Source organism: Girardinichthys multiradiatus, chromosome 9 (assembly GCF_021462225.1).
Source record: "Girardinichthys multiradiatus isolate DD_20200921_A chromosome 9, DD_fGirMul_XY1, whole genome shotgun sequence".
In the NCBI taxonomy this organism is placed as follows: Eukaryota; Metazoa; Chordata; class Actinopteri; order Cyprinodontiformes; family Goodeidae; genus Girardinichthys; species Girardinichthys multiradiatus.
Window position 1 is genome coordinate 3,323,310 of NC_061802.1, and position 27,686 is coordinate 3,350,995.

A 27,686-nucleotide genomic window follows, 5' to 3' on the forward strand; every position below is an offset into this window, starting at 1 on the left:
TAGTCAGGTTATATTTTATGGCAAAATTCGTTTTTAAAGCTTCACATACTGGTGATTCTCAATAAATAATAGTCATTTTTACAAGTAATTCACTCTTAACACATGAAAAAAAATCATTGTTTAATTGGAGGGATATATTTTAAGATTGTATTTATTCATTTTGATGGTTGTGGCTTACTACTAAGCTTACAGTTTATCAGGAATTTAAAATAGTACATCAGACCAGTAGGAGGATTTTAAATACAAAAATATGGGCCTGTTGAAAATTGTCTCCATGTTCATTACAGTATGTTCACTCCGTACTTGGTCTGGGCTCCTTTTGCATGAATTACTGCATCAGTGCAGCGTGGCATGGAGGAGATCAGCCTGTGGTTCTGCTGAGGTGTTCAGGAAGTCCAGGTTGCTTTGATAGTGGCCTTCGGGTCATCTGCCTTGTAGGTTCTGGTGTCTCTCACCTTCCTCTTGACAATACTCCATAGATTCTGTATGGGGTTCTGGTCAGGGCCGTTTGCTGGCCAATCAAGCACAGTAACACCAGGGTCATTTTACCAGCTTCTGGTACCTCTGGCAGTGTGGGCTGGTACCACATTCTGCTGGAAAATGAAACCAGCATCTTTATAAACTCTGTCAGCAGAAGGAAACATGAAGTGCTCTGAAATTTTCTGGTAGACGGCTGCGTTGACTGTGGACTTCAGAAGATCCAGTGGTCCAGAACCAGCAGATGTCATGGCACCTCAAACCATCACTGACTGTGGAAACTTCCCACCGGACTTCAAGGAACGTGGATTCTGTGCCTCTCCAGTCTTCCTCCAGACTCTGGGACCTTGATTTCCAAACAAAATACAAACTTTAATGCAATTTATTTCACATCAGATGTTTCATTGCATTTTACTGAACAGATCCAGTTAATATACAGAAATGTATATGTTGTGTAGAGAAGACTTTGGACCACTGAGCAGCCGTCCAGTCCTTTTTCTCCTTAGCCCAGGTATGTTTTTGTCTCTGGTTTAGGAGTAGCTGAACACAATAAAGCCCACGTCCTGGATATGTCTGTGTGGTGACTCTTGAAGCTCTGGTTTCAGCTGCAGCCTTTGCTTCACAATTCTCTACAGGTTATGGTTATTGCTGTTGCTTGTGCACCTTTTTCTAACGCGTTTGTTCCTTCCACTAAACTTTCCATTATACTGCTTTTATACAGAATTCTGTCAACACTTTTTGTGGCTTACCCACCTCTTGGAGGATATCAGAGGCTGCCTGCTGGATACATTTTGAGTTGGCAGTCTTCCCTATGATTGTGTAAACCACAGTGGAAGAATATTGTCTTAAAAATCTATTTTTATTGGTTTGATTCAATATTTAAATTTTCTGAGAAGCTGAATTTTGGGTTTTCATTAGCTGTAAGCAGTAATCATCAAAATGAACAGAAAGGGCTTAAAATATGCTATCACTTTTGTAGTTTATGTTATAAATTTGGTCCTTAAAGTTTAATTTTTATTTATTTTTCTGTGGTGGAGTAGAATATTGCATGTCTGCCGCGGCATATGATATAAGCCAAACTCCATACTCAAAGTAAAAACGTCAATTCAGGACAAAATAAATCCGTGAACTAAATGTGAATTTATTGTGAAGCGAGTATTATTTGGTTTTCTCCTTCAACGATTGTTTCCGGTGGACAGTGAACGCGGCACAAAGTGTTCTGTTTGTTGATTGGCTGCGGTTTCCTGAAGAGCGGCTGCCGTTGTTATGGTAACGTGTCTTAAGGAGGGATTTAGTCAATCAGACTTTCAGACTCTCGTCAAGCTGTCGGAGCGTTAGCATGCTAGGCCGGGCCGATTTATGGGTTAATGGGGGAGAAACAAAACAAGAGAAACAATGGGAATAAATCCGCAGTGAGTGAAAAGAAGCTACAGTGACTGATGTGGAACCGAGGAGGAACTTTTTAAACTTTTTAAACACTATGTATCCCGCTCGCTGCTAGCCCCGCAACTGCTAACAAGTTGGTAGTTGGAAAGTTTCTGAAGTCGCCGGGAATTAGACGGACCCCTTTCTGGAGCTGAACAAGTTCCGGAATTAGACAGATCCAAGACGGTGGAGGGTGTTAAGCAGTCCCCGGTCCTGTCTGCCCTGTTCGGGATGGCTGAAGAAGCCGAGCCGCAGGGAGCGGCAGAGTTGATCAAAGGTAACTTTAAGAAATATGACGTTAAAATAACTAAATGAACTTAAATGTCACAGGACAAGGTGAATGTTACATATTAAAATAAGATACTTAAATTTAAGGAACTCAACCTAAAACCCTTTAAGAACATTTAAAATCTCCCACATAACTTGGCAGTAAATTAGCTATTCATAACATGCATAACACTATATAAAGTTTATACAATAAGAGAAATGATGCTGTAATTAGTTGCTGTTCGGTAAACCTGGATATTCTGTAATTTAATTCTTTTTTCAGTTTGGGTCAAAATGAAGTAACATTTTAAATGTGCTTTTTTTTAAATGTGTTTTGACACATTTAAAGCTTTTAATTGGCTTCAGGCAGCAGGTGGATGACCTTCAGGTGATCTTTCCTGCCTCTCGGACTTCAGCTTATTAATGATGATGACAGGAGATGTTCACAGCCACCATTTCTTCATCAGTTAAAGCTCTGTAGAAAAGCTCTTTGTGTCACTAGTTTGATTTACTGAACAACAAAAATAATTTTTCCAAGTTTATCAAACCCATATGGTTTACTCCTTCATCCTTATCTTTATTTCCTTTAAAGTTTATATATTTATACTTAATGCTGGAACGCTCTGAGCTTCGGAAACCGAAGTCAAATTCTTTGTGCACATAAATAAAGCTGATTCTGATTTTAAATGGAGTATATAAGTGTTGAAAATAACCTGTACAGTAGTTAATAACTATGTGAATAATGATAATTAAGACTAGTTTATTATCTTGGTGTTGTTTTTACAGATTTATGATTTCATAAATGAAATGCATTTAAATTAAATGTTAGTTTTATTAAAGTTCAGGTCTTTGATTTGTTCTGAACTTAAGTTAAAAGTAAAAAAGAAAGCAGGAACAAAACTTGTGTGACGTGCAGAAAAGCAAACGCTACCAGCCTAAATTTTCTGTTTCAATATTACGCTGTAAAGATTTGTAACAATAGCAACCAGTGTTTGAATCCAATGTGGCAGAAAGTAGCAGGACCAAAGGTCACCGCAACCCAACCCCCAACATGTCGTTTTTAAAATTCATTTCTATTTTGGCATTGTTTCAATCCATCACACAAACTCTTTTTATATTGTACGAACACACAGTTGTCTTTTATATTCAGTTTTAAACCCCGTCTCTCTCACTAAGCAGGTTTTGGATATTTCCTGGAAGTAAACCGTTTCTTGCCCTGAACATGATTATTGTAATTTTGAACGCGATCAGATCAACCAGTTAGAATGTTTGTGACTTTAAAAACTGGATATACACTCACCGGCCACTTTATTAGGTACACCTTGCTAGTACTGGGTTGGACCCCTTTTGCCTTCAGAACTGCCTTAATCCTTCGTGGCATAGATTTAACAAGGTACTGGAAACATTCCTCAGAGAGTTTGGTCCATATTGACTTGATAGCATCACACAGATGCTGCAGATTTGTCAGCTGCATCCATGATGTGAATCTCCCGTTCCACCACATCCCAAAGGTGCTCTATTGGATCTGGTGACTTTGGAGGCCATTTGAATACAGTGAACTCATTGTCATGTTCAAGAAACCATCTGAGATGATTCGTGCTTTATGACATGGTGGGTTTTCCTGCTGGAAGTAACCATCAGAAGATGGGTACACTGTGGTCATAAAGGGATGGACATGGTCAGCAACAATACTCAGGTAGGTTGTGGCGTTGACACGATGCTCAATTGGTACTAAGGGGCCCAAAGTGTGCCAAGAAAAGATCCCCCACACCATTACACCACCACCACCAGTATGAACCGTGATACAAGGCAGGATGGATCCATGCTTTCATGTTGTTGACACCAAATTCTGACCCGACCATCCGAATGTCGCAGCAGAAATCGAGACTCATCAGACCAGGCAACGTTTTTCCAGTCTTCTGTTGTCCAATTTTGTTGAACCTGTGCTAATTGTAGCCTCAGTTTCCTGTTCTTAGCTGACAGGAGTGGCACCTGGTGTGGTCTTCTGCTGCTGTAGCCCATCTGCCTCAAGGTTCGACGTGTTGTGCATCAGAAATGCTCTTCTGCATGCCTTGGTTGTAACGAGTGGTTATTTGAGTTACTGTTGCCTTTCGATCAGCTCGAACCAGTCTGGCCATTCTCCTCTGACCTCTGGCATCAACAAGGTATTTGTGCCCACAGAACTGCCGCTCACTGGATATTTTCTCTTTTTAGGACCGTTCTCTGTAAACCGTAGAGATGGTAGTGCGTGAAAATCAGAATCAGAATCAGCTTTATTGCCAAGTTCGTACATACAAACAAGGAATTTGACTCCGGTACACTTTGCTCTTTTGTTCTGTTTTTGCATTACAGAATATACAAATTTACAATATACACATATATAATAATAAAAAGGTGCATTTGCAACATCTGTCTGCTGTTGTTTTGTACTCTATTAAATGTTCATCAGAGAAACAGCCTGGGGGAAGAAACTGTCTCTCTGGCGGCTGGTTTTAGTGAACAGTGCTCTGTAGCGTCACCTGAAGGTAAATCTCTGAACAGTTTATGTGCAGGGTGTGTGGGGTCTGCAGAGATGTTAGCAGCTCTTTTCTTGACCCTTGACCTGTATAAGTCCTGGATGGAGGGAAGGTCAGCTCTGATTATTCTCGTTGCATTCCTGATTATTCGTTGCAGTCTGGACCTGTCCTGTTTTGTGGATGATCCAAACCACACTGAGATGGATGAAGACACGACAGACTGAATGATGGCAGTGTAGAAGATGACCAACAGCTTCTGTGGAAGGTTGAACTTCTTGAATTGCCTCAGGAAGTACAGTCTCTGCTGGGCCTTCTTTCAAACAGTGTCTATGTGTGAAGACCATCTCAGGTCCTCAGAGATGGTGGTTCCTAAGAACCTGAAGTGGTCCACGGCCAATACAATGTTGTTGAGGGGGGTGTATGGGGGTGGTGTTCTCCAAAAGTCCACCACCATTTCCACAGTCTTGAGTGGGTTGAGTTCCTGGTAGTTCTGACTACACCAGTGTACCAGCTGATCCACCTCATGTCTGTATGCAGACTCATCACCGTCCTGGATCAGTCCAATGACAGTGGTGTCGTCTGCAAACTTAAGGAGTTTCACGGACGAGTCCGATGAGGTGCAGTCATTTGTGTACAGAGAGAAGAGGAGTGGGGATAGAACACACCCCTGGGGGGCACCAGTACTTAATGATCTGGATCGGGAGAAGATGCTCCCCAGTCTCACCTGCTGCTGTCGGTCCGTCAGGAAGCTGTTGATCCACTGACAGGTGGAGGCTGGGACGTTGAACTGGGTGAGCTTCTGGTGGAGGATGTCTGGTATGATGGTGTTGAAGGCCGAGCTGAAGTCTACAAACAGGATCCTGGCGTATGTCCCTGGGTGGTCAAGGTGTTGCAGGATGAAGTGTAGACCTAAGTTAACAGCATCATCTGCCGACCTGTTTGCTCGGTAAGCAAACTGCAGGAGGTCCAGCAGGGGGCCTGTGATGTCTTTCAGGTGCTTCAACACCAGCCGCTCAAAGGACTTCATGACCACAGACGTCAGGGCTACAGACCTGTAGTCATTTAATCCTACGATGGTGGGTTTCTTGGGAACCGGGATGATGGTGGATTGTTTGAGGCAGGAGGGGACCTCACATTTCTCCAGTGACTTGTTGAAGATCCTTGTGAAGATTGGAGCGAGTTGATTAGCACAAGCTTTCAGGCATGATGGGGAGACGTTATCAGGTCCTCCAGCTTTCTTTGTTTTCATGCGCTGAAAGAGCCTGTTTACATCTTCCTCTGAGATCTTTAGTGCAGGCAGAGGATCTGATGGTAGGGGGTTGGTTGCTTTATGGGAGGAATTTGTTCCTGAATGGGATGTAGAGGGGATGATTTGAGGTGTGAATGGCTTCCTGTCATGTCTGCAGTAGAAGCCATTCAGACGGTTGGCCAGGAGACGACTCTGTTCAGGATGGGTGGAGGGGCTCCTATAGGCAGTCAGGTTTCTCAGACCAGTCCATACAGCTGAAGTGTCACCAGGAGAAAGGTTGTTCTTAAGCTTCTCACTGTAGCTTCTCTTGGCTGCGTTGATCTCCTTTGTTAGTCTGTTCCTGGCCTGCTTGTACTGCGCCCAATCTCCACTGCTGTGAGCTTCTTCCTTTTCCCTGCAGAGATTCCTGAGGTGTGGAGTAAACCATGGCTTGTTGTTCCCAAAGGTGCAGAAGGTCTTGGTCTGCACACACATGTCCTCACAGAAACTGATGTATGATGTCACCACATCAGTGAGTTGGTTTAAGTCAGTGGCTGAAGTTTCAAAAACAGTCCAGTCTGTGCATTCAAAGCAGGCCTGTAGCATCTGCTTTGATTCCTCAGTCCACTTCTTAACAGTGTGAACCTTGGGTTCCCAGTAGATCAACAGTTTCTGAAATACTCAGACCAGCCCGTCTGGCACCAACAACCATGCCACGTTCAAAGTCACTTAAATCACGTTTCTTCCCCATTCTGATGCTCGATTTGAACTGCAACAGATCGTCTTGACCATGTCTTCATGCCTAAATGCATTGAGTTGCTGCCATGTGATTGGCTGATTAGAAATTTGTGTTAACGAGAAGTTGGACAGTTGTACCTAATAAAGTAGCCGGTGAGTGTATGTGTGTTCCTTATTTCTCACATTATTTACAATCCTGATTGCTCTTTTTTATTATATGTATAATAGGTGTTTCCTAGGGCTGCAGCTAACAATTATTTAGCTAATCAATCATCTGTCCGTTATTGTTTTGATTAATAATCAGATAGCAAAAGGTGCTTAATAGGAGATTTTTTACAGAATTCGAACCAGGTGAAACTAAAGCTTGGCCACTTGAGGAGTTCTGGATAGAGCATATTTACACACAAAGAAAGTTTTTCATCTTAAATGCAAAATGTATGTAGTTTTTGTACAACTTTTGCTTAATTACTGTTCTAAGTGGGTTATTCTTTCAGCAAATGGCATATTTTAGAGTATGTATACTCCAGTTAACGATTAGTCAATTACTACATTAGTTGGCAATTATTTCAATAATCGATTAATCGTGATTAATCAGATGAATTGTTTCAGCCCTAGTGTTACCCCAGACTTCAACATAAGTAACATACGGTGGTTTTACATGTCTTATTTGAAGCCTCCAGCAGGTTTGTGGTTTACTTTTTCACTTCTTTAAGGTTGCATTGACTTTTCTCAGGGGTGTATGTTTTACATCAGGGGATGTCGCCGCTGTCTCAGCATCGGTGTGCAACATCACTTGGATGCAATATTTTATAGGATATGAAATTTAACGTGCTGAGCTGGCAAATTCTGCTTTACCATAAATACAATAGGTCTAGTTGGATGTACTGTTCTTAGTGGTTTTACTGGATGCATGTTTAGCCGCTGAGATGCTAAACATCACACAGGGTGGGGTGACACTGTGATCAAAGAAAAGTAACATAACATTCATTTAAATTGAGTTTTGAGCATTTTTATTATGATTTAACACCCCAGTTTATTTTTATATTTACTACCAAAGAAATAAACTGGTTTCACGTGTGTGAAATGGCTGTTTGCTGGTACAGAATGGAAGTGGGATGGGATGGAATAATGCTGTAAGGAAAACATCCTCGCTGGAGCGTCGCTGTGGTGTTTCTGGCCTCTCCTGTCTGGATCCGGATCAGGTCGGGTTGTTGACAAGAAAACAAACACAATCTGAAGCTTCATGTGTGAAAATGGTCGTCCTGCTTATAGAGTCTCAGAGGCTGAAACACTTTGAAGGAGGAGTTTCTATAAAGATGAGGAGCTGCTCTGACAATCGGAGCGCAGAACAAGAGAGAAACTGCCTCTGAGCTGCCGAAGGGTTAATCATCTTCATCACGACTGGTTCACTGAACGGTTCTACTCCACTGCTTCACCCTCCTATTTACCTTACTGTTGAAAATGTAACATTTACCTGATCTGATTGAATCTAAATAGTTCTTTGCGTTTTCCCTCCAGACCGCCTGTACTTTGCCACGTTGCGCAGCAAACCCAAAAGCACCGCCAACACCCACTACTTCTGCACCGACGACGAGTTCATCTACGAAAAGTAAGTTTGATTTAAACATCTGCTGTGTTCCGTCCATCTAAAACAGAGATTCAGCACACCTATGAACAGGTGTGACGACATGTTGAGACATGCAGCCGTTAATAGGATTAGAGTTTATGTTGACTCCCTTGGTGTCGATTCATCCGGGACCTGGCAGGTCCTGATTGGAGGTTGCTGGACTTCTTCTCTTGTTTGTTGAAGATGTTTCACCTCTCATCCAAAAGACATTTTCAGTTCTGAACATGTGTGGAGCCCACTGACCTGTTAGGGTCACACGGGTCACTGGTCCTACCCCCTGATGTTAGGGTCACGTGACGATTCAAACGTGTCAACCTGCCCCCATTAGTGGGATTGTTATGGCTACATCTCCTCAGCCTGATACCTCGACCCGTGTTCAGAACTGAAGCAGTTTTTTTCAATGAGGCAAGACGTTTTGAGGAAGAAGAGGTCCGGTTGGCGTTAACATCTCTGGCATGGTTTAGTCTCCATCTCTCCCATAGCTTTCCTGTTAGGCACACAGTTAAACACATGATGAGTTTGTGTGGATGAGATGGTTCTGGTATTCCAGAACCATCAGCAGACCAGTTTGTCCCTACTGCCTACTCTGTGGCGTGTCTACACGTTTAATTGAACCTCGGTAACCGTGAACCGATCAAGCTGGACAGATTTTAATGCCACATGTGAACTGTCGTTGTTCGGCTTGTTGACCTGGATCAGCAAGGAAGCATGTTGGTAGTATGTCTAAACCGGGCCATGGTTCTCCTGGCTTCAGTAAAGGTTTTATTTTATTGTTTATTTCTCTGTTTGTTGTAAAACTTTGATCGGCCAACAATGATTGTTTCAGATATTTATCTGTTAACTGCGCTCAAAATATTTTTTGAGTCTTTCTGCCCTGACTGATCCATCATTATTCATACTAGGAGCAGGGGGTGATGTCACACTGTGTGTGTGGGAGAGCAGTCACTGTAAAACAACAACAAAAAGCTGATTTGAAAGGGAACATTTCATATTTTTAGTATCTTATATGAATGATTAGCATGGTTAGCATTGCTAACTTGTAAACATCACTTTTTGTGTAGATATGGTGTGTTCATGTGACCAGGAAAAAGGTTGGATTTATGGGTTTGGGAGCAGTTGGATCAAACGGCTAGTTCTGGTAACTTGGTGCATCTTTGGACTACAGGAGTCAGTAGTTTGAGGTCAACAAACGGAAACGTTCTGTCACGATTTCATATTCAATCAGATTTATTGTTCTGTTGGAGGGTTGACCTTTAATCTCTGAGGAATCCGTCTCTGGTTTTCTCCTACGGCTGCTTTGGATCTATTAATTTGTTTCTGATTGTTTGCAGCTATCTCAACAAAACAGGATTTTCTAACTTTTTTCCAAATTTTTCCAATAAAAAGGTTTTTTGTTTCTGGCGTCGGCTGATGAACAAGTTTCAGCTGAGAGTTCAGAGGCTGCCTGGCTGAGTTGGGAGTGACCTGTTGGGAAAGTTTAGATCATTTTGAGCAGGACGTATTTCTGGAATTTCAGGGGAGACTTTCACTCTTTGCTGCTCAGCATCATTTCCTGTTTTCCGTCTTGTTTCAGTCGGAGGATTTCTGACTAGTTTGAACCTTGTTTTCTGTTTCTCCTCAGTTTCTATGCAGACTTTGGTCCTCTGAACTTGGCCATGTTGTACCGATACTGCTGCAAGCTCAACAAGAAGCTAAAGGTGAGTTTCTCTGCTGCTGATCCTCCCTCTGCAGGAATGTCCTGAATGTCAAAGAGGAATGATGTAAACATGATGCAGTCGTTCATTCAGACAGTGCAGCAGGTTTGCTCCGCTGCTGCTGCTGCTGCTTGGTTGGACTCTTTCAGCTCCTCCTGCACACCATTAAACATGCTTTCTCCTTGTTTGTGTTTGTTGCCATGGCGCTCGGATTCCTCTGGTGGACTGTTGTCGCTCGTCATGCCGACTGGATGGTCCGGATTCGCATGGTGGGATCAGAGTTAAAATCTTAGCATGAAGCTTCATGCAGATCATCTGCAGCAGTTAATGATTGGTTCAGACTGTGGCCAGAACCCACCCAGTATCCTCTCCTCCTTTCATCTGTCAGTGCTGGAGAATGTACCTGTTCCCATTTAAACCAGTCCAGCTGACTGGGGGATGATGTTACTCACTGGTTTGCTTTTGGCGTGAACTTTTCCATTTAGAGCCCAGACCTTCCAGAAGCTAGTCCTTGGAAAAGTTTTCACAGCCTTTGAACTTCTGGATATTTTTCAACCCTAAACGTCGACATGTTTTACTGGGACTTCATGTGACAGACCAACATAAAGCAGGAAAATAAAACCTGGGGTGGAAAATGTTTCATGAATAAAAATCTGAAGAATCTGGTGGGAATTTGTATTCAGCCCCTTCACTCCGATACTCCTAAATAAAATTCAGTGCAGCCGGTCAGACCAACCGCTCTGGAGATTCTTTGGAACCGTACCGAGACCACCTCCTCCAAACGAACTCCGGCGAGGTTCATTTATGGTGTGAGTGTGATCCAACAGGGCTACCGTCGTACGCCGCAAGCTTGATTCAGACACCTTCCCACAGCCGGCTTTGCATTGCATTGTGGGATTTCTTAAAGCAAACAAACTAACAGACAATGGCAACGTGTCTTTGTCTTAAAGCATAAAGACCAATGCAACTTTCTTCTCAACATCATTCCTTTACTGCTGGGATAATTTTACCTGAAATAAACCCAGAACCACACTAAGGGTGTGGTAAAAAGCCAATGGTAACTCTGGAGGAGCAGCTGGGAGAATCTGTTAGGAGTCTTTGATTTGCACTCCACAAATCTGGCCTTTATGGAAGAGTAGTGAGAAGAAAGCCAGAGGAGGTCCTGGTTGCAGTTGCCCAGGAGATGTGCAGGGACACAGGCAACATGTGGAAGAACATGCGATACTCCGATGAGACCAGAATGAAACGTGACCCTGAATACACCACCTCCATGGTGGCACATGGTGGTAGCAGCATCATGCTGTGGGGATGCAGTGGTTAGCACTGCTGCCTTGCAGCAAGAAGGTCCCAGGTTGGGATGCCACCATGGGCTCTTTCTGAAAGGAGTTTACATGTTCTCCCGATGCATGTGTTGGTTCTCTCCGGGTTCTCCAGCTTCCTGTCATGCTCCAGAAACGTAGGTTAGTTAATTTCCCCAAGGTGTGTGTGTGTGTGTGTGTGTGCTTGTTTGTTCTTTCTGTCCTTCTGTTGCCCTGTGACAATGCTGAACAGTTTGAGAACCAGTAGTTTTGTTTAGAGCATTTTTATACATGTTAGAGTGGCCTAGTTAAAGTCCAGGCCTAAAGAGAATGATCTCAGATGTTCCCAGTGCTGTCTGACTGAGCCTGGTCCATCCATTGCTTCTTGGTTTGAACAAAAACCCGGATTTGAAGCTCGGAGTTGATCCATTTAATGTGTTTCCAGTCCGCCGTCCCTCATTGTGTGTAACCATCAGGGGTGATTGGATGGAACGAGGACTCTGCTCGTGTTTTTGGGAGAGTAGCTGCTCTCACTAGATGTTTACTGGGTTCAGTGGGTTCATCGGGCAACCTCTAATGAGAAAATGGAGACGGCTGATTATTTAACAGCCGGCTGTGACAATCTGCATCTCTGTGTTTTCTCTGATTCAGCAGCTGCAGTTTTAGTCCTTCCTGAAACTCACAAACTTGAATTTAGTCATCAGTTCACACTTTAAATTCAAAGAGGTGTGGAAAGTTCTCGCCCAGCTTCCTCTTCTGGGTTTCTGGTGTGACTTTATGGTTTCTGTGAGGGGGAAAACAAACAGCAAAAATATATGCAAGTTCTAGCTGAACATCAATTAATAAATGTATTTTTAATTTTGTTCTGTTTGTGTGCAGTCGTTCACTCTGACCAGGAAGCGCATCGTTCACTACACCAGCTTCGACCAGAGGAAGAGGTCCAACGCCGCGGTTCTGATCGGAGGCTACGCTGTGAGTCCATCTTTTCTCATCAGTTTGTCTCAAAGGGAAGAATTTCAGCACATCTATCCCTCTGTTACACTAAACAATGTTACACTGTTTGTGTAGGATGGTTATTTCTAGCTGTGTGCGTGTTGAAGGGTGTAGGCAGCTGTGGTCAGGAGACACTTAGCAGTAGAATCGAACTGTCATTGCACATGTCACGTGTACAAAGCAACAAAATGCAGTTTACATCCACCCATGAATATGCTATAACTGTTAGTATAAGTATATACAAGTTATGGATGTACAGACTGTAACAGATTATCTATACAGTTTAATCAATGGTGGGCTGACAGACGAGAGAGCAAGTAAGTGGTGTTTAAGTCCATGTGTTAAAATGTTCCAGTTCATATGTTGTTGTTGTTGTTGTTGTTGTTGTTGTGTATCAGGATACAGTCCGTCGTTGTTCAGATGTCAGGAGGCAGAGTTCAGGAATATGACGGCTGTGGGGAAAAAACTGTTCCGGTTACTGGTGGTCTTAGTCCAGAGTTTCATGTAGCGCCTCCCAGAGGGCAGGAGGATGAAGACTCTGTGTGCTGGGTGACTGGAATCCTTGATGATTTTCCCAGTCCTTTTCAGACACCGCTTCCTGTAGACGTCCTCTATGGCATGAAGTGGTGCTCTGGTGATGTGCTGGGCGGCTTTCACCACCCTCTGGACCGCCTCCTGGTCTGACGCAGTGCAAATCCAGTACCAGACGGTGATAGAGTGGGTGAGGATGCTCTCGATGTTGCAGCGGTAGAAGTTCACCAGGATATCTGAGGACAGGTGGTTCCTACTCGGAGTCCTCAGAAAGAGAAGGCGCTGTTGAACCTTCTTCACCAGCTTGGAACAGCCGGTCGTCCAGGTGAGATCCTTGGAGATGTGGACACCCAGGAACTCAAAGCTGCTCACGTGCTCCACTGCCGTCCCTTTCAAATGGATGGGTGGATGTGGGTCAGCGTTCCTCCTGAAGTCCACGATGAGCTCCTTAGTCTTCTCAACGTTAAGCAGCAGGTTGGTGGTGTCGCACCACTCAGCTAGACGATCTATCTCCTCGCTATAGGAAGTCTCATCGTTATCTTTGATGAGGCCGATCACCGTGGTGTCATCTGCAAACTTAATGATGGTTTGCAGTCATGCGTGTTCGGGCAACTTTTATGAAACCATCTAAAGAAAAGCCCAGATTTACATGGTTTGAGGCAATCCCAAATGGACAATGAAAATCAGAAAAGCAACCTGCATTTCAAAATGAAGCTTCTCCAAATGAAAGCTGCAGAGCATCGCAGCAAAAATCTTCCTGAACTTTTCCTCAGTCCGCAAAAGTACTGAAGCAGGAACGAAGCACCAAACGTTCATCGCATGCAGAGCAGAAGGTATTTAATGCAACATCTTCTGATTCTTGATTTAGCTTGAAGTTTGAATGCAGTGAAGCCAAATCCTCCAACAGCCTCAGATGATCCTGGATGTTCTCCACTGGATTGACTGAGTTAATCAGCCGTCTTCCTTCACTGTAATCATGCATTACACCGTTTAGGAGCAAGCGTTCACAATCGCCGACGAGGTGATAAACTCGTCTCAACGTTGGGAATCTGTCTACAGATGAAGTCTGTAGATTAACTGTCTCCTTCATTCATCGGGATTCATCGGTTAGAGTTGATTCTTTGAATTAATGACTTTTCTTTATAAAACGTGGTAAAACGTTCATCCTCAGTCTTTCCACAGCATGAAACTGACACTTTAACATCTAACCCACCATTTTTACATGATCTAAATAATCAGTTTTCTTCCTGTGGCGTTTAGTTTGTTCTGTTATTTCCATGCAGATACTATCTGACTTTGTTGGTGTTCTGGAAGTCAGGCTCTTCTAGAGCTGCTCAGCAAGATAAAATCTCCTCATTCTTCAGCCTCTTCTTCTACTCATAGAGACATCTGTCTGTTAGGAAACACCAGAACCAGAATCCACTTCTACGGAGCTGATTCTGCTGCAGGGAGTCCAGCCTCCTCGGTTTATTTTACGCTCCTGATTTCTGGCTCTGCAGGTGGAGCGGTCTGTCCGGACCCAGACTCTCTCCTCTCTCTCCTGCTGCGTTTTGCACATTGAATATTTGATGTTGGTGCAGCTGCTGAAACAAAAGGTGATTGTGTGCATGGAGCAGCTTTGGACCCAATCAGACCCAGTCAGACTCGCAACAAGAAGAGTTTTTCATATTTTAAGAGATTAAGTCTCCACATTAGGAAGCAGAACACTGCAGGTGGTTTGTGTTCAGTGTGCTCACCTTACACTCCAGTTTTCAACAACACAAGAGATTTATTTCTGTCCTCAGAACCTAAACTACCTGACTGAGAACGGATCTTCTTCATTGTGATCATTCAGCACCTTCTTACAAGTCTTTCCTTTTAGGGCTGCTGATCCACTGCTACAGTTCGTCTCAGAAATGTAGATGTTGATTCAGACACCAGAACCATTTTATGTTCATAAAGCAAGTCCTTTCTTGGGTTTGTGTTCTCCAGATGAAGAACAATGGTCTTTCCTTCTTTCCTCAGGTGATATACGTGAAGAAAACTCCAGAGGAAGCCTACAGAGCTTTGATATCTGGTTCCAACGCCTCCTACCTGCCCTTCAGGTGAGTTCCTTCACTCTGTGAATCCTGTAGCTGTTCTAACACAGCAACAATAATCTTATTTAATGTAGATTTTCCATCTAATCCAGTCTGATTCCTCAGACATGTCTATAATCATTACGCTTGCATCCTGCTGATGATCCAGATGCTGGCGGAAAGGAAATCAGGCTCCTTGTAGAGATGTGTTATATACTGGATCACCATCATGTCTCTGTAATGTCTGATGTCGTGATCACGGTCCAGCTGCACTTTCTCTGCTTGTTTCTGCAGCGAAACGTCTGACATTAAAGATCCGGACGTTTATTTTTACGATTATTTCTTTTAAAACCAGCAAGTACTAACAGTCAGCAACGTTTTCATGTAGAGCTGCACAATTTCAGGAAAATATGTATCTGTTACAATATTGTTGCAAATTGAGATGAAATGAATTATGATTAACCCCCATTCCCTCGTGTAATATCGGTTATCGGCCAAAACAACAATATTAATATTTATTGGCCCAAAATGTTCATATCTGTGCATCCCTACATTTCTTTCTTTCCCGTTACACGATAAGCCCACCGCTCTCCATGAGTTCTAGCACCTCAGAACCGCTCCGGCTGTGGGCGTCCAGCTGGCCAAATGGATCACAGCTATGCAGAGCATCATTGCAGGACATACTGCCTCCATCCAAGCAGGGTTTTGTGACTGCAATATTGCACACACTGATATTGTCTATTGTCATGGTAACCATTAAAAACAGCAACTGTTGCGGAGACGAAACAGGATGTCATGGTCTAATCCACAGGGCTGCAGTTATCAGCCAAGCTGGTTTCAAACATGCAGCCATCGTGTCTTCCTTTTCACCGCATCCCTGTTGATCAGAACCAGTGGCTGAGGTTCCAGTCATCGAAAGCTATGGGCTGTGTGCAGATCTCAGTGTAAACATGCTGCTGTGAGCTTTAATGACTGACTCTGAGCTGGCAGCAGCAGAGCAAAGGTTTGGCAGTGATGATGAAGGAAATGTTTGCATGTGGAGGTTTTCCCTCAGATTCCCTCCTAGTTCTCCTCCCTTCCAACCGCAGATCAGACCAGGGTAACCAACCCACTTTATCCGCTGGATGGAAACTTCTGCTAATAATTAGCAGATGAAGGTCGGCCCATCTGCTCCTGTTTGGATTTCCAACAAATAAAACTGTTCTGCTGCTGCTGATTCTCTGGCTGGACTCTTCTTCTACTGCAGAACCTGGTTCTCACACGAGATATTTGGTGCTTTGGTAAAGTTGGTGTCAAGCTTCTGTTTTCTCAATGCTGACCCAAACAGAGCAGCCGAGCCTGTCTGATGTGTGTGTGTGTGTGTGTGTGTGTCAGTGAGATAAAGGGCTTTTTGTCATGAACACACTGAGCGGTTACATAACAGCAGAAGACTTTGTTCTTCTGTCGGCCTCATGAGGAGCTCTGAGCTCTTTGCAGACCGCTGATGGATTAAACATGATGTAGACAGGCCACGCCCACTGAGGGAGACCTTCACTGTCTGCTCGTAAAATGATCACTTCAGAAGCTTCCTGGACCCTCTGATCCTCAGTGCATGTTTGAGATGTTGGAACTTAAATAGCAACTTTCCCTCAAATAGAAACATAATGGCACCAAACATGCAGTTAACTCTGAATATCTGGAGTTTTTTTCAGAACTTGAACAAGAAAACCCTGATTTTAAGTGAAAAGGTTTCTCTGCCTGGAGGCCCGTCCAGAACAAGAACATTAACTCTGTGGATCTACCAAGGAAGCTGAAGGTGTAGTTGAAAGGTGGAGTCCAGCCTCTGCTGCAGCAGTAGTGACCCTCAGAACAACAGAACCCAATCAGGGTCAAAGGTCATTCTGGAAAGATGAACAGCTGCCCTGGTCTTTAAAATATATATACAAGTCCTTCTCAAAATATTAGCATATTGTGATAAAGTTAATTATTTTCCATAATGTCATGATGAAAATTTAACATTCATATATTTTAGATTCATTGCACACTAACTGAAATATTTCAGGTCTTTTATTGTCTTAATACGGATGATTTTGGCATACAGCTCATGAAAACCCAAAATTCCTATCTCACAAAATTAGCATATCATTAAAAGGGTCTCTAAACGAGCTATGAACCTAATCATCTGAATCAACGAGTTAACTCTAAACACCTGCAAAAGATTCCTGAGGCCTTTAAAACTCCCAGCCTGGTTCATCACTCAAAACCCCAATCATGGGTAAGACTGCCGACCTGACTGCTGTCCAGAAGGCCACTATTGACACCCTCAAGCAAGAGGGTAAGACACAGAAAGAAATTTCTGAATGAATAGGCTGTTCCCAGAGTGCTGTATCAAGGCACCTCAGTGGGAAGTCTGTGGGAAGAAAAAAGTGTGGCAGAAAACGCTGCACAACGAGAAGAGGTGACCGGACCCTGAGGAAGATTGTGGAGAAGGGCCGATTCCAGACCTTAGGGGACCTGCGGAAGCAGTGGACTGAGTCTGGAGTAGAAACATCCAGAGCCACCGTGCACAGGCGTGTGCAGGAAATGGGCTACAGGTGCCGCATTCCCCAGGTCAAGCCACTTTTGAACCAGAAACAGGCGGCAGAAGCGCCTGACCTGGGCTACAGAGAAGCAGCACTGGACTGTTGCTCAGTGGTCCAAAGTACTTTTTTCGGATGAAAGCAAATTCTGCATGTCATTCGGAAATCAAGGTGCCAGAGTCTGGAGGAAGACTGGGGAGAAGGAAATGCCAAAATGCCAGAAGTCCAGTGTCAAGTACCCACAGTCAGTGATGTTCTGGGGTGCCGTGTCAGCTGCTGGTGTTGGTCCACTGTGTTTTATCAAGGGCAGGGTCAATGCAGCTAGCTATCAGGAGATGTTGGAGCACTTCATGCTTCCATCTGCTGAAAAGCTTTATGGAGATGAAGATTTCATTTTTCAGCACGACCTGGCACCTGCTCACAGTGCCAAAACCACTGGTAAATGGTTTACTGACCATGGTATCACTGTGCTCAATTGGCCTGCCAACTCTCCTGACCTGAACCCCATAGAGAATCTGTGGGATATTGTGAAGAGAACGTTGAGAGACTCAAGACCCAACACTCTGGATGAGCTAAAGGCCGCTATCAAAGCATCCTGGGCCTCCATAAGACCTCAGCAGTGCCACAGGCTGATTGCCTCCATGCCACGCCGCATTGAAGCAGTCATTTCTGCCAAAGGATTCCCGACCAAGTGTTGAGTGCATAACTGTACATGATTATTTGAAGGTTGACGTTTTTTGTATTAAAAACACTTTTCTTTTATTGGTCGGATGAAATATGCTAATTTTGTGAGATAGGAATTTTGGGTTTTCATGAGCTGTATGCCAAAACCATCTGTATTAAGACAATAAAAGACCTGAAATATTTCAGTTAGTGTGCAATGAATCTAAAATATATGAATGTTAAATTTTCATCATGACATTATGGATAATAATGAACTTTATCACAATATGCTAATATTTTGAGAAGGACCTGTACAGTAATAGATAAACAAATTAATTATAAAATAATCGAATATTTATTTTACGTATACATCATATTGAGATAGATCTTCTGTTTTCCAGCGGTTTGGTTTATGTGGGCTTAATGATGTAAAAGAAACACATTTTCTCTAACTACTGATCATAAAAAACCCAAATATATATTTATCTAAAAGCAGAAACCTGAGCAGTTCTGATTTTCTGCCTTCAGCCGGGTTTGTTTCAGGACAGGAAGCCATCTTTGATTAAGCAGCCTCCATCTCTCCACTTTGACCTCAGCGAGAGTCTGACACTGTAGACTCCCCTCTGCTCCCAGTGTGTTCGTGCAGAGACCAGTTGAGACCAGTGTCACTGAGAGCTGAGTACGTCGGGACTGATGGTGTCCCTCTGCAGCCCTGGTTGTTATTCAGTCTCATCAGGTTTCCCTGGTTGTTCTCCCCTGCCACCCTGGCTGCATGAGCCCAGTTAGCAGGTTGATTCTGGTTCGGTTTTTTTACTTAGATGGTGGAAGAAGAAGTTGCTTTCTACTGACTGTGACTAAAAATACTGCTGCTGGTCCTGGATCTGCTGCAGCTCCACTGGTAGCTCTGGGTCCTGCATGTTTTCCGTTCTTTGAAGACGAGCACATTTCAGCAAATTTGTCCTCCTCCTGTGAATAATTTAATATTCCACATGTTGCTAGAATTAAATGTAGCAGATTTAATAAATCAAGCTGAAAACAATCAGCCTCAGGGTGAAGCTCCATGTTAGATTATAAAGGATGATGTAAAGCAACATAATGGGCTGCAGAAAAAGGTCCTGCAGCTATCATCAGTATGCACACTCATATCTCATATAAACTGGATTATTCTGGCACATTTCTTTCATTTTGCAGGACGTTTCTAACGCAGTTTGTTCCTTAAATGTTGGGGAAGATTTCAGAGCTGCAGTCTGAGTTTATAAAGAAACATTAAGAGGTTTGATGGGAGCTGTAGGATTCAAAGCATGGTTCAAGTTCTCTAAATGTTCCTTCCCTCTACCAGACTGACAGGCTGTAGCAGCTCATAACCACTGAGGAAGGAACAGGATGGGGTCTCATAAAGCTCCATCTGTATTATTATCTGTGTTGGAGTTAACCTGCGTTCTGTTTTCTGTCTCTGCAGGGATGCCGCCTTTGGGAATTGCACCTACAACCTCACAGTGCTGGACTGTCTGCAGGGAATCAGGAAGGTGAGATCATCAGCTGCTTCAAACCGTGGTGGTAAAAATGTTCTGCAACTAAGATGTTTAAAAGATGATGGCTAGAATCTTTGATGGTGATTTCATAGCAAGATCAGAACCTGGTCCTAAGCGTCTAGAGCCTGGTCCTAAGCATCTAGAACCTGGTCCTAAGCGTCTAGAACCTGGTCCTAAGCGTCTAGAGCCTGGTCCTAAGCGTCTAGAGCCTGGTCCTAAGCGTCTAGAGCCTGGTCCTAAGCGTCTAGAGCCTGGTCCTAAGCGTCTAGAGCCTGGTCCTAAGCGTCTAGAGCCTGGTCCTAAGCGTCTAGAGCCTGGTCCTAAGCGTCTAGAGCCTGGTCCTAAGCGTCTAGAGCCTGGTCCTAAGCGTCTAGAGCCTGGTCCTAAGCGTCTAGAGCCTGGTCCTAAGCGTCTAGAGCCTGGTCCTAAGCGTCTAGAGCCTGGTCCTAAGCGTCTAGAGCCTGGTCCTAAGCGTCTAGAGCCTGGTCCTAAGCGTCTAGAGCCTGGTCCTAAGCGTCTAGAGCCTGGTCCTAAGCGTCTAGAGCCTGGTCCTAAGCGTCTAGAGCCTGGTCCTAAGCGTCTAGAACCTCTAAGCGTCTAGAACCTCTAAGCGTCTAGAACCTGGGTCTAAGCGTCTAGAGCCTGGTCCTAAGCGTCTAGAACCTCTAAGCGTCTAGAGCCTGGTCCTAAGCGTCTAGAGCCTGGTCCTAAGCGTCTAGAACCTCTAAGCGTCTAGAGCCTGGTCCTAAGCGTCTAGAACCTCTAAGCGTCTAGAGCCTGGTCCTAAGCGTCTAGAGCCTGGTCCTAAGCGTCTAGAACCTCTAAGCGTCTAGAGCCTGGTCCTAAGCGTCTAGAACCTCTAAGCGTCTAGAGCCTGGTCCTAAGCGTCTAGAGCCTGGTCCTAAGCGTCTAGAACCTGGGTCTAAGCGTCTAGAACCTCTAAGCGTCTAGAGCCTGGTCCTAAGCGTCTAGAGCCTGGTCTGCAGAGAAGAATGCAGCTGCAGAGAATGCCTCAGCTCTGAAGTACCCTCTGTATGTGGATCTTCTTGATGCATGAGAACCTTGATCAGTGGAACAAAAACCCAGTTTGTTTTATCTCCAAGCATATTTGATCAAAGCTTTTTCCTCATAAGCTTCTGTCTAACATGGATATTAAAACGTGGAAATAGTCTGCTGCACTCCTAAGTCGACCACATGAAGATAATGAGAAACTGAGGTGCTTTTGTGTGTTTCAGATTGGAGGTTTTAAACCTTTGCTTGTGGACTGGAGATCCAGAGTAGATCAGAAATGGAACCGTTGAGGTCCACTTTGCCCGAGCGTTTTTTCTTATCTGTTTTCCTCTTTTCTTTCTCTGACGGCTTTAAGTTTCAAACGCAACCTAAACAAGTTAAAGGTCAACAGCTCTTCATGTTCAGAGCTGCATGACATCAGGGAAACGCGTCATTCTTATTTGTGTCTCAGCCACTAAAAATATACCTCCACCGTGAGCATAATATTCTAAGTGAAGTATTATATAGAATAATTATTCACAGACTTTATTTATGTTAATTATTATGGTTTTGTGCTTGCAGCCAATAAAAACAGGACATTTAACATCAGACCAGTAAAGAAACATTAATACAGAAATGTGAGCTTAATGAAAAGTTAGTTTCCTACCTGCTTAATTTATTTTTAAAAGTACTTTTAACCTGACCAACGAGGGTCCTCAGAGCATATATTCTAATTTATTGATGATGGCTGATTATGGCTTTCTATATGGCCCGTGAAATCTCGTATCCTAGCAACCACTGCATCCCTGCTGTCTCTTACAGCTGTGATTTTGCACACACAGATATTTTGAGGATGACTGTGATTGGATGATTGTGTAGCTCTACTTATTTTAATGCTCAATATTGTTCTGGAGAATGATGAGCCATGGAGTTTACAGCACCTCACAGTACCAGGAAAAGCTCAAGAGAGTCTACAAAAATATTAAAGACCACAATGACCGAAGCGGGTCAAACCGAAATCTGTGGCGCTGTTCTGAAAGGGATATCTGGATGTCAGCAAACTCACTGTTTTCAGAGAACCATCTGGTGCTGGAACCATGAGTGGAAAAGAGATGGTGGCATTTAGGGCTGAAACAGCAATTTGGATCAATTGCAATTCATTCATTCATTCAGCCGGGTTTCAGTCACGTGATTTTGATGACGCGCGAAGAGGGCGCGATTTCAGATGGAGGGCAGGAAGTAAAATGTCAAAGGAGGCAACCGTTGCAGAGAGTCTGTATTGTAGGAATTTAGATCCAGTTTCCAGGCGAAGATACAAACAGTTAATTAACAGATATGTTGGATATGACCCGTATCTCATCAAGATGAGTGAGTTTTCGAGAGAACCTAAAGATTTGCTTTTAATCGAGGCTGTTGATATCACGAACTATCTGGTACTTCAAACGTCTTACTACACTAAACAGCAGATGAAAGCCTACAAAAGTCTGGAGGCATATAACGTTTTTGTCAGTGGGTGGGTCCAGAACCTCGGCACCAAACGGCTCCGCGAAAATAATCGTTTGGTCTTTGCCAAGGTGAGTGTGAGTTCATATATTCATATATTAGTGGAGATGTTAGCGGTTAGCAGTAGTGGTTAAAACAAACATACAGCGCCTCTCTACGGCTACATTAGCCTGACAGTCATTTTCAGTTAGTTTTTTACATCTTTCACCTTTATGAATGACAACCTTTGGCACTCGATAATAATGCTTTTCCTTTCCTCTGCTGGAGCGATTGGAGCAGCCGTAAACGGCACAAAACATGGGCATGTTTACAGATGGCAAATCCTCGGCTACTTCACTTCCTGCCCTCCATCTGCATTTCGCGCTCTCGTGGTATAGCTATGTGACGTCACGTGAAAGCTAATCGTCAACTAATTTAGTAATCGATGCCATGTGCTCAAAGAACAACCCACTCAGAGCAGCAGTTAGACCAAAACTGTTCAAAAAATATATACATTTTTAAGATGAAAACTCTTGTATGTCAGTAAATATGTTCTATCCAGAACTCCTCAGGTAGCAGAGCTTTAGCTTCACATGGTTCAAATTCAGTAAAAAATCTATCTATTATTTAGCACCTTTTGCTATTTATATTAACATTTGCATTAATATCCAAACTATATAGCTTAAATATTAATGCTTTCCAAAAATGGTGAATATTTGCTCCCTGCATAGTTTATAAAATAAAACCCTTATTGTTGAAGGTAGCAGCATCCCTCCATCCACCTGTACCCCTCATAAGAAAGGCCCAGTAGGCATCTCTACAGGGTGCTGAGAACGTCTCCAGCAGCCTCATTTTGTTCCAGATAAGCTGAACTCAGTTGGAGATCACCGGAGGTCATTGTGCCGTTTTCTAACCAAGGTCTTCTCTGGGTGCTGAACAGTAAATGGTGTTGGTTCTGAGTCCAGTCACGCTCCGTCTAATTCCCTACAAACACCAGATTCAGTGCGTTAATGAGACAGTTTGTTTGCTCCGTCTGCACAGAGCATGCTCAGATCATCACAGTGTTACTGATCGAGTGTAAATGTTTGAATCCTGCTGGAATGTTTTCCTGTTCTAAGAGCTGAATCATTCTGTCGGTTTCAGCAGGTCAGAAACCATCACCCCCACTGTGCAGATTTCACACGGGCCGAAGAGTCCGATCGGAGATTATATTAGTTGTTTGCTTGACTTGGTGTTGGTCTGTTCAGCTTAAATGACCAATAAGATGATGTCAGAGGTAGGAGAGATGGAGAACAGCTTCACAACATCTCAACATGACTGAGGTCTTCATCTGGTTCTCTGGACCAGGTTTTAAACACAGCTTTATGGACTCTGTGGCTGAGGTGGAAATGTTTGTATCTCCAGAAGAAGCAGGAGGCCGACTGGAAAACTCCCAGCAGACTCCTGTTACATAACAGCTCAGCATGGAGCTGGACAAGGAGCTGCTGAACTGTCTGAGAGCGTCGACAGCCAATCAGAGGGCAGCAGCTCTCTGGAGTGTTCGTCTGGGTGCTAATCTGTCAGAAGTGTGAACAATCTGTCGCTGAGCGTGCTCACATGGAGCCGAGAGTCCCAGGAGTTTATCTGGGAATACTGGGATCTGGTTCTGGAGTAGCCTCTGGCTGCTGCTGTGTACTTACCAGCTAACCACCTGCCTGCTTATTCATACAGTTCAGGTGTTTGTTGGTCTTCCTGTGATCTTCAGGTTGTTCTCCAGAAATCCTTAACAACTGATCAACAAGGTCTGTCACAGTTCATCTTTGGACCATTTATCAAATCCTCTGTCTGGTCCTGTTCTAAAAAACCAAAGGAAGCTAAAGTAAAAACCATCCCCTGCAGATGAACACGATCTAAAGGTCATGTCTTATAAAAACCAGGAGGAAATTCAGCAAAGAGCTGAAGCAGAGCCTGAGAGATGCATCAAGCTGATCTTACGCCACGTTATCAGATGCCAGCTCTGAGTGTTTTCTTCTGCATCTCCATCACAGTTTAACATTTCTCACTTTCTGGCTGCTTGAGGATGAGTTCGATTTAAATTTGTGGAAGATTGTCCCAGTGAGGCCAGACCTTCACCATGTTCTGCTGCTGCAGGGATACACAGATGTTCCTCTTGGAGGGATTTCCTCACCTCTAGTATTAATATTACTGTTTTCTAAGATCTTTACTTTCATCTGTGTTATATTGATAATATGAGTAATCAACTGTCTTTTTGAATATTGTTTTTAAATACGATAGATAATACTTTGAGTTTGCACAGAAGGTTGTCTTAAAACGCCTGAAGAGACATTATCACTTTAGCTGGGTGAAGGCTGGGAAGCGTTTTCAGTTAATTGTTCAACCATCATCTTCTTATTTGGGTGATATTCCCGTTTATTGATACCTCTGGTTAGACGCCGTGTTACCTGTGGGCGGAGCTCTGTGCTGCGTGGCATGAACGGCCACCGTCACCAGGGCTGAAATACAAACCGTGAGATATTTCATAGCTGTACAGTTTTATTTTTCCATCTTGTACATTTCCCCTTTCTGTGCAGCCTTTCAGGTTTATTTTCTGTTTTTAGATTTTTGACATTGAATGAATTTGCATGCTGCCATTTGCTCATCACTTTGCTGCAGGTACACCTGAATTTCCTCACTGAGGCACAATAAAGGTTATTTCTGTTCTATTGCAGAGACCTTATATTTTGCAGACCTACATGATAGACATGATTTTTTCTCTGTGTTTCATTGGATTTAAATACTTCAAGGTTGTCCACCTTTAAATCAGGTGTTTAGATCTAACTTGTCATGCTGCAGGTTGGTTTGTATGTTTCAAAACAGTTTTATCTTCCTGGTCATGATTCTTTCTGCTGTTTGGTTCACATTATGGAGGAAATATTGACCTATTAATTCACTCATTGAAAGATGTTTTGCGAACACTTACTCATCAAATAACTGCGGTAGAGTCTGCTTATTAAATGAAAGAAATCCTATTTAAATCTGCTAAACCATCTGGATCAAACGTTGCAGTCTCAGGATGCGGACCGGTCTCCCTCTCAGTCTGCTTATAATATGAATCTGTATTTATAATCTAATTTTTGTAAAAGAAATCGGTTTTCTTTGTGTTTTTCAGGCTTTGCAGCACGGCTTCTTTGACTTTGAGACATTCGACATGGACGAATACGAACACTACGAGGTAAAACTGGCCCAAGAACCAACCAGCTACAGCTGCAGAGCCTTTAGGGGTTCATCTAGAAGGAAAACCTGCAGGTTTTGGTCTGAAAACTGTCTAAAGCAAAGTTTTCAGAGTTTCCTTGCTGCAGCTGGAAGTCTGTGTGCGTTTTGTATGGAGTTAAATTTGTCTCTATATTATTCAATCAAACAAAAAACTAATCTCAATAAAAAAATATTAAGTTGTTATCAAAACTTTCAGAGTTGTAACAATTTTTTTTTATTTTTATGGAATATTTTATTTTGGGGAAAAAAACAAATTGTTTGATAAAACTTTTTTAGATTAAAATGACTCATTTTTTCTCACAAAGAGAAAAAAGTTATTTGCAAAACATAAACTTTTATTTGCGCAGGTCAAAAATCTTTGGTTACGAGTCTCGCGTTTTTGGTTGAACTCAACGAATTTTGAGTTCTGGAAACATGAACATCCTGGGCGGGGCCTAAAGACGAACGCTGTAAGACGTTTCCCTATTGGTTAGCGCTAACTAAAGCAGCAGACTCTGATCCCCCGCATCTCTGAACTTCTGCTCGAACTGCAGGGCTTGCAGCGTCGCTTCAGTGAGGAGACATCAACTCTACAGAAGAAAACTGCGGTCAAGTGAGCCGACAGTCAGAAATACGCGGTCACGCCACCTGACACCAGCTCTCTCTTAAAGATTAGCGTCGCGCATACAAGGTGCTTTACGGTAATGGAGCAGAAAGGACCAGATCCTGGCAACGGTTGAGAAAATAAGAGAAAAACAGGAAAGTAACCTACAGAACATTTATATTAATTACATTTTTACAACTTTCACATTCATGTTTTATGTAAAAGAATAAATATTTAATATTTTACTGTACAGTTTTGGAGAAATATCTTGTCAAAATACCTCAAAATGCTCAACCATTATATGCATTTGTCCCACCTTCAGGAATTTATTTCTCCAAAACCATGAGAGGTGACAACACAATCTCTTCAGATTATATTAGAGGGTTATCTATATTATAACCAGAATTAGTATTTCATAATTTCACTGTAGGTTTCTGGAGAAATACACAACTACCCCAACAAAGTACCACAAACGCTTCTTTTTGGTGAGGTTGATGAGATCCTGGGAAGTGGTCTGGACAGCTTAAAGTGCAAGAGCATCCAGATCTCCTCTGACCTCTCCTGGACCGGAAACGCCCCTCACCTGTTGAAGAAGGTACAACAACAGCTCTTCTTCATCTCCTCAGCTGCTTACAGATGTCTGCAGGGCCACGGTGGAAAGCACTCTGTGTCTCAGCATGACAGTGTGGTGAGGGAACTGCACTGGAGAGGAAGTATCACGGGTTGTGAAGACAACACACAGGATTATGGGATGCCGTCTGCCCGACATGGACTCTGTTTTATACAACACTTGGGGTAGTTGTGTATTTCTCCAAACCTTTACAGTAAAATTATGAAATACTAATTCTGGTTATAATATAGATGACCCTCTAATATAATCTGAATGATTGTGTTGTCACCTCTCATGGTTTTGGAGAAATAAATTCCTGAAAGTGGGACAAATGCATATAATGGTTGAGCATTTTGAGGTACTTTGATCCGTTATTTCTCCAAAACTGTACAATAAAATATAAAATATTTATTCTTTTACATAAAACATGAATGTGAAAGTTGTAAAAACGTAATTAATATAAATGTTCTGTAGGTTACGTTTCTGTTTTCCTCTTATTTTCTCAACCGTTGCCAGGATCGGGTCCTTTCTGCTCCATTACCGTAAAGCACCTTGTATGCGTGATGCTAATCTTTAAGAGAGAGCTGGTCGGCTGACGTCACCGCGTATTTCTGACTGTCGACTCACTTGACCGCAGTTTTCTTCTGTAGAGTTGATGTCTCCTCACTGAAGCGACGCTGCAAGCCCTGCAGTTGGAGCAGAAGTTCAGAGATGCGGGGGATCAGAGTCTGCTGCTTTAGTCAGCGCTAACCAATAGGGAAACGTCTTACAGCGTTCGTCTTTAGGCCCCGCCCAGGATGTTCATGTTCCCAGAACTCAAAATTCGTTGAGTTCATCCAAAAACAGAGATCGTCAAAACCAAAAACGCGAGACTCGTAACCAAAGATTTTTGACCTGCGCAAATAAAAGTTTATGTTTTGCAAATAACTTTTTTCTCTTTGTGAGAAAAAATGAGTCATTTTAATTAAAAAAAAGTTTTATCAAACAATTTGTTTTTTTCCCCAAAATAAAATATTCCATAAAAAAAAAAAAAAATTGTTACAACTCTGAAAGTTTTGATCACAACTTAATATTTTTTGATTGAGATTAGTTTTTTGTTTGATTGAATAATATAGAGAGAAATTTAACTCCATAGTTTTGCTGATTATTGCTTCTGATGAGGAAA

The 27,686-nt window shown here is 42.9% G+C and overlaps 1 protein-coding gene across 3 annotated transcripts in view; it reads left to right on the plus strand.

Annotated features, from left to right (window-relative positions):
- Nucleotides 1–1,762: 1,762 nt before the first annotated feature.
- The window catches only part of cdc14ab (cell division cycle 14Ab), a 42,335-nt gene continuing 16,411 nt past the window's right edge, over nt 1,763–27,686 (plus strand). Inside the window, exons 1-7 of one of the 3 annotated variants that reach the window (XM_047375146.1) lie at nt 1,763–2,179; nt 8,170–8,260; nt 9,900–9,975; nt 12,150–12,242; nt 14,799–14,878; nt 19,532–19,598; nt 25,225–25,287. In XM_047375146.1, coding sequence (XP_047231102.1) covers nt 2,134–2,179; nt 8,170–8,260; nt 9,900–9,975; nt 12,150–12,242; nt 14,799–14,878; nt 19,532–19,598; nt 25,225–25,287 — 516 coding nt within the window. In that variant the 5' untranslated portion in view covers nt 1,763–2,133. The remainder of the gene's footprint in view (nt 2,180–8,169; nt 8,261–9,899; nt 9,976–12,149; nt 12,243–14,798; nt 14,879–19,531; nt 19,599–25,224; nt 25,288–27,686) is intronic. The other 2 variants (XM_047375144.1, XM_047375145.1) reach the window with 2 other exon arrangements.